The following is a 12,343-nucleotide window of genomic DNA, read 5'->3' as shown; positions in this document are numbered from 1 at the left end:
TTATTTATTTTTGAAGGAGAGAGAGACAGAGCATGAGCAGGGGCAGAGAGAGAGGGAGATAGAATCCAAAGCAGGTTGTAGGCTCTGAGCTGTCAGCACAAAGCCAGATGTGAGGCTCGAACTCCCGAGCAGTGAAATCATGACCTAAGCTGAAGTCAGACGCCCAACTGACAGAGCCACCCAGGCACCCCTGTGTCCATTAAGTTTTACTGGAACACAGCCATGCTCATTTGTTTATGTATTATTTATAGCTGCTCTTGAGCTACATACAATACAGAGTTGAATAGTGGCAACAGGGACCATATTCTCAAAGCCTAAAATATTTGCTCTCTGCCCTTTTACAGAAAAAAATTTGCCGACCCCTGGCCAATGAAGAGTGGGACACAGGAAGAAGCAGGAAGACCAGTTAGTTAGGAGGTTCCTATAGCATCCAGATAAAAGATAGTGGTAGTTTGGCCTAAGGTGGTAAAAGAAGTGTTCAAATTCTGGATGTATCTTGATAAAACTGACAGTTTGCTAATGAATCGTTGGTAGAATGAGAAAGAATAGATAATTCTTTGGTATACTGAGCAGTAAGGTGAATGGTGGATTCCAAAGAATGTGCAGGTTTAGGGGGAGAAATCAGGAGTTAGGATTTGAATGTGTTAAGTTTGAGAGGCAAGAAAAGGGTATTTATTAAACATCCAAGTGGTCATGGTGAGAAGGCAGCTCAATTGTATAAGTTTTGGAATTCATGGGAGCAATCTGATCTAGAGGTATAAATCTGGGAGTCGTCAAAGCTGGTATGTAAATCTATTAGCCTGGATGTTCACAGAGGAAGTACAGAGTAGCTATTCCAGGTCTGTACATTAACATTATAGTGCTTCCTAGAACTTTCTCTGTAATTTGGGGAGTCCCCTTTGCCTAAATGTAAACTGCTTCAAGCCTCTCACAAGCTATCAGCCTGGTTGAGAGTCATAGCTGCTACTGCAGTGTGAAATTTCTCTTCAGGGTCACTCACAAGAGTTCAAAGTTCTTGGCAGACTGTCGATTCCTTTACTTGCCCCCTTGAACCCCACTGAGGACTTAGTATGATAGTACATGCTACTTGTGTTTCCTTTTCCATCACCATCTGGCGACTTCTACGCTTGGAAACTTAAATTATTCTTCCTATAAGCATTCTACTACCAGCAAGCAACCCAAATACACCTGCATTTCTTGTGTTCAAGGGAGCCAGAGAGTTTTTATGTTGATCACACAAATGATGCTTTCAAGAAAACAGACAAGGGACAGTCTCACAGTTTCTATTACTCATGATGTTAAGACAGATTACCACTGTGGTCTTGGAAAGGAAGATTACATAAACAGTAGATATTCATCCCAACAGTGTAGCTTGTCTGTAGATATGGGTAAGTGGACAACCCTGGACCTGGCAACTGCTTGCCTTGACTCATAACCTAACACATACCCAAACCTATGTTCTTGTGTGGGCACTCACACACACACTTTGAAATCCAGCCATGTCCCTAAGTACCCCCAGCACCACCTCTCCACACCTTTTTACTTGGTGTTCCTTCTTCCTAGAATTCTTCCCCTTTAAGATTTACCCTAAATGTGGTCCAAGGGAAGTCTAGCCTGACACTTCCAGGCGGAGTTTTTGTCTCTCTGCTCTCAGAGTTAATTCCTGTCACCTATCAATGTTAATTCTGTTTGGATCAAGTATTCATAGGTCTTTCTCCCTCACTGGCCTGTATTCTTTTCATGTTTGCATTTCTAGTATCTCATAGTACCCAACCTGTAACAGGTGTTTAACAAACATCCACTGAGAGAACATTGAATGATGCACCCAAGATGACCTATGAAGGCTAAATCTACTTCTGCAGGGTCAGGGCACTGGAACTGGCAGTGGAGGGACAGGTTTGAGATGCTGATAGTTGTGTCATATTTGACTTCCTTGGCTGATTGCTGTTCTGCATATCCTTTTGTTCTACTAACCTTGCTTCCCTTGAGCTGCAGATTGATGCTGGCCTTCCTTGTTTTTACAAGACAGTTGCAAGCCCCCACTCCCCCACCCCCAGATCCCTCCAACAGCCCACATCAGAGCTTAAGGCATCTCTAAGCACTGGTTGTACTTGGAAAACCTCCATTAAGTCCCAGAGTTCTTCCAGTAGTGCATTTGTCAGCCATCTTTTGGCAGCTGTACATATACACATACACACTTGCCCCATGCCATTAGTCTTACATTGCTTCTGATTGACAAATTTTTTCACTACTATCTAGACCAAAAGTGACATTAATTATCCCTGTGCTAGTAATTAGCCATTTGAATTTATATCTATATTTCCCTAAAGAAACCCTCCCTTTAGTAACTTTCTAGGTCATAGCATATGAATAGTAAAAGTCATAGAAGTAATATTCAGGCAGATAGAAGTAGAATTGAAGTCCACAGAAGACTAGTCAAATACTCTGTGACAATTTCAGTCAACAAACCCAAAGAACACTAGGAAGCTAGGCTCTCTGAAATTCTCTTCACTCATTCATTAGTTCATTCATTCCATGAAAATGTATTGAGATTCCTCAGGCACTGTTGTTGTGGGTGCTGCAAATAAAGCAGAGAACAAATCAGGCAAGATCATCATGGTATTGGAGGTTTTATCTACTAGGGGAGACTAGCAGATGTTAAATAAATAAGTAGGTGTTATTGAGAACAATAAAGCAGAGTGAGGGGTTTAGGGAATGTGTTCTTTGGGTTCCTATAGCACCTAAATGGCTTCCCAGAAGAAGGCCTTGTGTTTCTAGAAGCCAGAGCAAGGACTGGCTGAGAGAATTTAGAAGACAACCCAGTTGGGGCACCTGGGTGGCTCAGTTGGTTGAGCGTCTGACTTTGGCTCAGGTCATGATCTTGTCGTCTGTGGGTTTGAGCCCCACCTTGGGCTCTGTGCTGACAGCTCACAGCCTGGAGCCTGCTTTGGATTCTGTGTCTCCCTCTCTCTCTGCACCTCCCCTGCTTGCACTCCATCTCTCTCTCAAAAAAAAAAAAAAAAAAAAAAAAGACAACCTAGTTAAGGCTCCTGGGCCTAGTGCATGCAGCACGACTTGACTGGCAGGAATTATGATCTCTTAGGATTTATTTGTATGTTTTTCTTTTTAAGATTTTTCAAACATACCTTTCTTGGAGAGAATGGTACAGCTCACACTTCACATTTACAGAAATGGCAAGAAATGGAGATTTCACGTCTACAAAATAGGTCATTCTCCCCTCAGCTAATACATCTCTCAAGCTAGTTGGACTATCAGTACTGACCCACCCCACAGGATATACCTGGGTACCAAACAGCACTTCCAAAAAGGGCATCTAGGCCCAGAACAATAGGTTGTTCTCCCAGACAGGGATTTCCCTCCCCCAGTAGGTCCCTTCCACAATGGCCAATACAGAGTTGATCAAAGGCACTGTTGTTTCCTCCACTGGGACAGAATTTCAGGATTTGAATCTGCAAGTGAAACACAAATGGCAAATTCAAGTTCTGATGCTGTCAGCTTAGTATGGGTTTTGAATGGTCCACTGTCACTTGCAGGCTCTCCCTAGTTTTACTCTTTTTTCTTGCTACTTCACCCAGCATCTTTTGATCCATCACCAATCAGACTGAAGTTGAGACTCTTCTTCCTGTCATCCTCCTTCTTCTCCTTCATCCTTGTCCCTCTCCCCCTTAGATCTTCCCTCTGGACTCTAGGTCCCAAGTTGGAATCACTGTCTTCACTGCCCTCTGAACTCTCTGAGCACTGCCCATTGTAATCCTATGTTAGCTTTTCCTGTGGTTTTGGATATTCAACATCTTTGGATGCTCAGTTTTTGTGAATGTAGTCTGCTTCTCTGCCAGCTCATTTTGGGGTCCCTCATGTCTCATTTTGCTTTTCTTTCCAGAGGACTCAGCCTTCTAGCTCTCCATTTATGTGAATTCTTTCATTTAATGCAGCAGTTAAGCACTTACTACACATCGGGTTCTAGACTAGAAGCTGGGATGCATCGGGGCGCCTGGGTGGCGCAGTTGGTTAAGCATCCGACTTCAGCCAGGTCACGATCTCGCGGTCCGTGAGTTCGAGCCCCGCGTCAGGCTCTGGGCTGATGGCTCGGAGCCTGGAGCCTGTTTCCGATTCTGTGTCTCCCTCTCTCTCTGCCCCTCCCCCGTTCATGTTCTGTCTCTCTCTGTCCCAAAAATAAATAAAAAACGTTGAAAAAAAAAAATTTTAAAAAAAAAGAAGCTGGGATGCATCAAGTCAGTCCTTCCTCCCAAAGCCTGAAAGAACAGGCCTGAAATCAAGCCACAGAGACCCAGATGGAGAAGTTCAGAAGGGTCTATGGGAACAAAGGAGGATGACCTGCTCTAGCTAGGGGAGGATGCAGGCTTTTCAGGCAGTGAAGGGAGGAGAGAAGTGTTCTGGGAAGAGGAAATGGTATATATAAAATTGAGAAGTCATTACAGAACATGGTGTGTCTTTGGAGTTTTGTGGAGTTGAGTATCACTGATGATGGAGTGCAGACAGAATGGTAGAAGATGAAGCTGGAAAGGTAGTTTGGGATCTGACCATTAAGAGGAAGGAAATTAGGGGCACCTGGGTGTTTCAGTCAAGCATCTGACTTTGGCTCAGGTCATGATCTTGTGGTTTGTGGGTTTGAGCCCTGTATTAGGCTCTGCGCTGACAGTGCAGAGTCTGCTTGGGATTCTCTCTCTCCTCCTCTGTCTCTCTGTCCTTCCCCCACTTGCACTCTCTCTCTTCAAAATAAATAAATAAACTTAAAAAAAGGAAATTAACATTATATTATTTCCTTTAATCCTTACAACATCTTCCAGATTTTACTATCTCGACTTTGCCTATGAGGAGCCTGAGGCTTCTAGATGTTAAGTGACAGATGGGAGGCAGGTGGTCAAGAGCAGTGGTTAAGAGCACGGACTCTAGAATCCTGGGTTCCATTTGTAGCATTTCCTCTTACTTGGGGCACTGAGTACTCATTCTCTTCTTGGGTCTTGTTTCCCATTTGCTAAAAGGGAATGATAATAGTAAAACCTACTTTGTGTGTGTAAGGGGGGCATTAGGAGAATTCAGTTTTAAAATGCCTGGGTAGGGGTGCCTGACTGGATCAGTTAGTAGAGTGTGAGACTCTTGATCTTGGGGGTGTGAGTTCAAACCCCACATTGGATGTAGAGATTACTTAAAAGATAAAATCTTAAGAAAAAAAAAAAAGTGCCTGCTGTTAAGTGACCAAGCAAGATTCAAACCCCAGTCTGTCTGAGTTCAAGGCTCCATGCTTGTTGTGTATATCCTGCTGCCTCCAATGATTGTGAAGGACCTCGCATGCAATGCTAAAAGGAATTTGGATGCCCCATAGGTAGTGGGGAGCACCGAAGTTTTTTTAAGATGGAGACTGGTTTGGACTCATTGGCATGTTCGAAAGATACACTGTATGGAAAGGACCTGGGGATGAGAGGACCAGGACTGGGGAAAGGGAAAGGAGGAAGAGGGTGGAGCAGAAAGCAGGGGATGGAGTCACAGGGCTTGCTGACTGACTGAGTGGATAGTGTGACTATCAGTCAAGTTACAGTTCCTGCTTTAAATCCTTCAATGGCTTCACTTAACCAGGGGATATATGAAACTCCTCAGCTCAGCTTACAGAGATGTTCACTCTCTGGCTCTTGTTTACTGCTCTAGACTCATCTCCCTCACTTCCTCAACCTCCATACACCTTAAAGCTACAATCAAGGCACAGAGGTAGGTGACTTAGTGTATATCTCTACCTATCATCTTCCCACCCTGTCCTGTCCCTCCTGTGCAGTCACTGTTTTCTTTGTCCCTTTTCTCAGTACAAATACTACATTATATACTATAATAATATAATTTATTATTATCATCATCATCATCGTTATCATCTCATTTTAACTCAATAATCCTGCTCACTCACTTTTGCAGAAACTGTTCCAGTCTGTCACCTTCCTAGAACCTCAGTTTTATTTCTTTGCCCGAGGCCAACTACTCCCTCATACAGAAATCCATCTCTCACCAGTTTCCCTCCTCAGGATAGCTGACAGCTTCACATAGAAGCTAAAGTTGTGTGCAATCCTGAGCAAAAAGGGACAAAAAGCCTATATTTTCTTCCAGTGCTGTGGAAAGAAATCCTAGGTTCCTGGAGCTCCTGAAACTTCAAAAACAATGCTGGCTCTTATCCCAGTATATGTAAATTGTTGGTTTTCTTGTCTTTTCTCATCTTTCCCTCAAACTGAGAGCTCCTTGAGTCCAGGCACAGTATCTGTGGCCCTGGTGATACACAAGCATTTCTTAAATGAATGAATGACAGACTCTCTTCTGGTGTCACACACACACTATTCTTCTCTCCCATTACTCAGTGCTCCCAGGAAAGCACTTCCCACAACCCCGACATTTTCCAATCCTTCCACAAGTCCACCAGCCACCTAAAGTGAGGAAGAATTCTCCCACTTCTCGTCTCCTTTCAGAGTTTAAGCAGTTATGTGGGTGCACTTTATAGGTATGGCCACCAGAGGGCCCTCTCAAAGCTCGGGATTCCTATGACCAGCTTCACCAGAGTTTCATCTGGTAGTTTAGATTAGAAGCAGGTTCTTTTATTAGTATCATACTGAATCTAAGGTGTTCTGTTAATTTTGAGGCTCTTAGAGAAAAAAGTTGTCACATGATGCCTTTCAAAGACAACTTTTCCAGCTATCTCTAGTATTTGATGGGAAAATACTATTTTCTTCTAGAGTAGGTACATGAAAAATGGGCTTGATGTTATGATAAGCTGCCCCCTGTACAGGACTCTTGAAGGAAAATGGGTCCTTGAGTGAAGGGTGGCATGAGCCCACCCTCTGCTCTGAGCTTCATCCCTGCCTATCTGGGGTGCTCCACTCGAGCCTCAGCCCACCCTGGTCACCTGCTCCTTCAGGTACAGAAGCTCTGGATGTGAAAGACTACTTGAGCAAGTCACAAATCCTTTAACCTCAACTGTCTCATCAGTAAAATGGGAATGCAGACATTTACCACATCTATCTCACAGAGCTATGTCAGGGTAAATGAGCAAATGCATGTGAAAGTGCTTTGAAAAATGTGGTACCCTGTGCTACCTCCAATTCCCTGCTTAGATCACGTTCCAGGATTAGGATGAACACAAACAATAAGCAGGTCACAGCAACTCTAACAGTTCAAAAGGGTTTTTAAACTGTTGAGGGGAAATGATAGAAAATCTCAAGCTTTTAATGATTAAATATAAATTACTCTTTAGCTTATGTAAGATAACTTTCTATCAATCAGCATAAAATTATAACCCAAAAAGATTGTTTAAAAAAAATAAGAGAAATAGTCCCTGAAATTTTGAATATTAGCATGTCATCTTATAGACCTAAATTTTTATATTTATGTATGATTGACTAAATTTATTTCAAAACACTTTATCAAAGTAAAACACATACTATCTTTCCTGGTACTTTGCCCTAGAACTGGTAGACAGTTACATGATTTAGAATTTTCAAGGTAGTAATTTTCTGTATCTAACAGACTCTAGATAATCTGAAGGAAGGGAAACACCACCTACGTGTACGGCCTGCAGACATACCTGTTGCTGAGAGAGCATCTTTGAACTACTGGCGAACGTGGAAGTGTATCAGCAAACCCTCAGAGTTTCCTATAAAAAGCCCAGCCTTCACAGGTATACCCACAGGCTGACCCATCCTATAGCCCACACCAGCCTTCCTTCTCCTCATCCTAACAGAAGTGGCTTCCATCCGGAGAATACTCTGATTTTTGAACTAGGTCTGGATGATTTTTACCTCTCTGTCATCTCCTTTGATCTTGTACCTTGCCACACGCCTTCTTCAAGGCTGCTTACCCTCTGGAACTAAACATCCTCTTCCACGTTCATTTCTCTGCATAGTGGTTTTACCTGGGCAAGGCTGGGCTGCATTCTGCCCCCTCCTAGTAGTCAGAGAACTCCACTAACCTTTCAAGTCAGCTCTAACCACCACACAAGGAATGTCCCCAAATGATCACTGTCTGATGCATGCCTTGCAGTATAGATTGGCCTCTCTGGGACATGAGAACAGCCATTCACGACTGCTGATGGGTCTTGAGCTTCCAAGACAGTCAAAAGCATTTATTTTGGCTGTGGGTCACAATAGTTGGTTTGATCAATTAGAACTAGACAGGTAACAAGTATGAACTTAATGATGTTGGGTACATAAGCCAAAATGTTACAACATACCTACTGCCCTTCAGTATAGAAAAAATAGATTTCTGTCTTTCTCCCCACCACACTCCTGCACTTGACATTAGAGTTACATCCAGAGACAGACAGACAGACAGGAAAGAGAGAGAGAGAGAGAGAAAGGAGGCACCTGGCAGGGACCATCTCTGGGGTGATCTCTCCATCTTCCTCTGGGACCCCTGGGTCAGTGAGAGCCCTAACCTCTGAGAGGTGGTGATGCCCCTCTGCACATTCTCTTCCAGGCCTCCATGATAAGGCACCTTTGGGACTCATGGATACACCATTGTTAGACACAGAAGAGGAAGTGCACTACTGCTTTCTGCCCCTAGACCTAGTGGCCAAGTATCCAAGCCTGGTGACTGAAGACAATCTGCTGTGGCTGGCTGAAACTGTGGCCCTAATCGAGTGCGAGTGCAGTGAATTCCGCTTCATTGGTGATTGCTCTATCCTGGGGGTGGAGGGCTGATAGGTAGGGCCTATCCACCCCTCCCTATCCCACACACCCTGGCGGCTTAGCTTGGTGCTTAAGGCCTCAGGAGCTTCCCTGGGTTGAGGAGGTGAAGGCATGACAGAGCCTTCTGGAAGGCTAGCAGATTCTCAGCATTAGACTCCCACAAGCCTCAGGGCTATATTATTCCCTGTTCATTTGGGGATGGCCTGGGTGTAAAGGGGCACTGGAAACTACCTGCAGTGATCAGAGGCCACAGGAGTTGGTGTGAAGGGCAAGGCCCTGAGCTGGGCTCCAAAGTCAGCTACTCTCTAGCTTGCCTTTATGTATCCACCTGGCCTCCTGGCCTCAGTTCCTCTCACCATAAAATGAGGAAATAGGGTTTCCTATTCCTATTCCTTTGTTTCAAAGAATGGTCCCTACCTGCTCTCATTTCCACTAAAACCAGAATAAAAGGGAAGGAGAGTAGTCAAATTATTGTAAAATTACTTGAACTAGTGGCCTAAGGAGGGATGAAATCTTCAACCCTGGACAGAGCAAGCCTCCCTCCCCCTACCACCCTAGGACAAGGTCTGGTTAGGGTGTGAACTGAATGAGCTTTCTGATTCCAAGATGCTACTGCTGCCTAGATGAATAGGACAGGAAACACCCAAGTTGTACTGGGGCCCAAATGCATGGAACCCCAGCCATTCCTACTTACAGTCACCTGGAAAGTTGTCTGTGATGTGCTTCTGAATCTCCAAGTTGATTCACACAGGACGTTAGTGTTGGCTCCATCTCTGCCTCCCACACTGCAATCCAGGCAGGGACAAACTGCAAGTGCCACCTGCCAGCCCAGGCACAGCTGGGCCTTTCCTCTGTAAGCAGCAAGACAACCCCCCCTTTTGGAATGACCTGCTCTTGGGTCAAGACTCACAGGGTAAGTCTCAAGGCCAGTATGCTCACCTGGGAGCTCCAGGCCAGGCCAAGGGAGGCCACACCCATGGACTCAGACACAGGAAAACAAAGTAATTTGGGGTCTTTCACCTTGAAACCACAGACTCAAAGCCTATCTAACCAGGTATGTTTAGAAGTTGTTTCAGAACAAGGAGGGCGTAGGATATGTTGCAGTACCACAAACCTGCCCAAACCTGGACCTACAGTTAAATCAGAAATAATCTTATCTCATGTTTCCCTTTGCTTTTCAAGTGAATTTTCTACGCTCACAGAAGATTTTACTACCAGATAATTTCTCCAACATAGATGTGTTAGAAGCAGAAGTAGAAATTCTGGAAATCCCTGAGCTCACTGAAGCTGTAAGGTTGTACCGGATGAACATGGGTATGTCACCAGAGGAACCTTGCCCTGCTCTTGACATTCTGGGGCAGTTGAGGCTTGAGCTGTTAAAGCCAAGAACAGACATCTCCCCTCCCACAACCACTTTGGGCTTTGGGTGGTGGTGGGAGAAGCGGGTGTTTTGGCTGACTTAGAATCTGAGAAGAACAATTTCAGCCTGAAACCTTGTACACCCTGTCTGCTCAGCCTTCCCATTGAGCTGCACGTAGGTCAGCCCAGCCTGGGTGGGGAAACCAGGCCTGAATGTCCTAGGGAGGGAGGTTGGGCCCAAGGGCAAGCTTCCCAAGGGTAGGGGAGGTTTGTTCTGCTTGGGGAAGTGGGGAGCAACTTGCAGCATCTGACTGCCTCTGCCGTCCTTCCTCTTCCAGGCATAGCTGGAGGGCGTGGGAAACTCTCAAGCAAATTCTCTATTAGTGCTCCAGTTATCTTACCCATCCCCAAATTCCCTTGTTTCCCTAGTTCAAATCCTCTGGCTGTTGTGCCTGTCTCTGCCTGCTCCCGACACTTTTTTTTCTTTTTTTTTTAAACAGTCTTGAGGTCTTTTATTTTTTTTTTTTATATTTATCATGCCATGAATTCACGGGGAATGAGTTCCAGCAGCTCAGGCTCCTTTCCATTGGCTCTCACAAAGTGTGCTTTTCTGGGTGGGGCAGGCTGGCACTTCAGTTGAACCCAAGTACCTTTCTCCTTGGCTTCCTTCTTTTTCTGACCATTTTCCTTCACACGCTATCTTGGCTCTTTGAGTGCTTAATATGCTCAATATGTACATTAATTCTCTTAGCAAGAATCTTGCCCTTGTTTGTTTACAACAATGCCAATAGCATGTTGGGTAACATTGTAGACTCTTCCAGTTTTGCCATGGTAACATTTGTGGTGTATTCCTTTTTGAATGTGCCCATTCCCTTGATGTCCACAATATCACCTTTCTTGTGGATTCGCATGTGTGTTGCCAAAGGAACAACTCCATGTTTTCTAAAAGGCCTAGAAAACATATAGCAAGTTCCTCTCCTCTCTCCCTTTGTGTTGGTCATCTTGGCGAATTACTGGAAGATGGCGGTTCCAGCCCAAAAGGACTGCTCCTAACACTTCTTGACCTGGTCCAATCCAGGCCTTTATGCTCCCAGCTCTACCTCATTCTGGTTTCATCCTCATGTTTTTATTTGCCTCCCACCATCCCATTTCCCAAATCCTGCATATCTGTGGAAGCTACTGTGCATGCTGCAGGGAGCTAGCTGTGTTGCAGTGTGGCCTCAGCTGGCATTCTGAGAACATATAAACTGTCTTGCACATGTGAAGTTTGGTCTGTGCATCGAATAAGGTCTTTCCCTGTGATTAGGCCTAACTTTCCCAGCCTCTTCCCCAGGCAAAAATGGGACTAGTGGCATCCTGAAGCAGGTCTCAGGAGCCTGTTCCAGGGTCTACAATCCACTTAAGAGGGCTGAGTTCAAATCCTTCCTTCAAGGGCTTCTATTTCTCAGAGAACATGGGTCATTGAGAGATGAGTAGAGTGGTGTCTGTTCCACAAGAGCTATGTGAAGATGGCGGGAAAGCATGTTTGCAGACAGGCTCTGTAAATCATGCAGCAGCCCCCAAATACAAAGTGTGGTTTTGTCTTTTGAAAAGCACCATAACTAAGGGAAACGGCTCTAGTAGCTTTGGAGATGGACAAGCTGCCCTCAAATCCCAGCTCTGCCCCACCTAGCTTTACAGTTTGGGGCAAGGTACTTAATTAGCCTCTCAGGATAGTTTCCTCCTCTGTGATAAGGATGGCATGACCCCTCTTGTACGATCCATGAAAATCACCCAGCAGCTTGCCTGCTGGCCCACTGTTGCCACTGGGACAGGATTTTATAGACTGTGCATTGTACCCACTTCAGGAGAACAAGGTCCTGCCTGTGAGCTAGCAATCCCGATACCCAATCTAAAAGTAATACCACATAGTTTGTCTGTAGGAGAAATTCTGCCCAGGAGTGATAGGGGCTGTGAGTCTGAGAAGCCTGTAATGCATATCAGGTTCTGTGCTATGGGGTCGTCTTCCCCATAGATGATTAATTAGAGCAGAACTTGGAACAAAGGAAGATTCCTGCAGAGGATGGGGCCAAATGGCTGCTGTACTGAAATTTCTGAAATTCAAATGTTAATGATTCAGCAAATTAATCCCCCGCCCAACCCTACCTCCCAACAAATAGCTTTGGCCTCTAAACCTATGTATCCTAAAATTATACAGATTTTGAGAAGAATCAGATTTGGCTATGCAAGGAAATAAGCTTCCTCTAAGTTTCTTTAGTACTAATTCAAGGCAGGAGTAGGAAGCA

At 44.7% G+C, this 12,343-nt stretch overlaps 2 protein-coding genes across 7 annotated transcripts in view; one reads left to right on the top strand and one right to left on the bottom strand.

Moving 5' to 3' along the window:
• PLEKHG4 (pleckstrin homology and RhoGEF domain containing G4) overlaps positions 1 to 12,343 on the bottom strand; it is a 37,050-nt gene that overhangs the window by 4,585 nt on the left and 20,122 nt on the right. The gene's annotated exons all lie outside the window — the stretch shown is intronic.
• KCTD19 (potassium channel tetramerization domain containing 19) overlaps positions 1 to 12,343 on the top strand; it is a 31,623-nt gene that overhangs the window by 10,551 nt on the left and 8,729 nt on the right. For all 6 annotated transcript variants that reach the window (XM_060650484.1, XM_060650487.2, XM_060650486.2 and 3 more), the window contains 3 exons: positions 7,540 to 7,690; positions 8,488 to 8,679; positions 9,882 to 10,013. In XM_060650484.1, the coding sequence (XP_060506467.1) occupies positions 7,540 to 7,690; positions 8,488 to 8,679; positions 9,882 to 10,013 (475 nt within the window). The remainder of the gene's footprint in view (positions 1 to 7,539; positions 7,691 to 8,487; positions 8,680 to 9,881; positions 10,014 to 12,343) is intronic.

This window comes from Panthera onca, chromosome E2 (assembly GCF_046562875.1).
Source record: "Panthera onca isolate mPanOnc1 chromosome E2, mPanOnc1 haplotype 2, whole genome shotgun sequence".
NCBI classification, from domain to species: Eukaryota; Metazoa; Chordata; class Mammalia; order Carnivora; family Felidae; genus Panthera; species Panthera onca.
The sequence above is the reverse complement of the archived record's forward strand: the minus strand, read 5'-3'. Positions and strand labels throughout refer to the sequence as shown.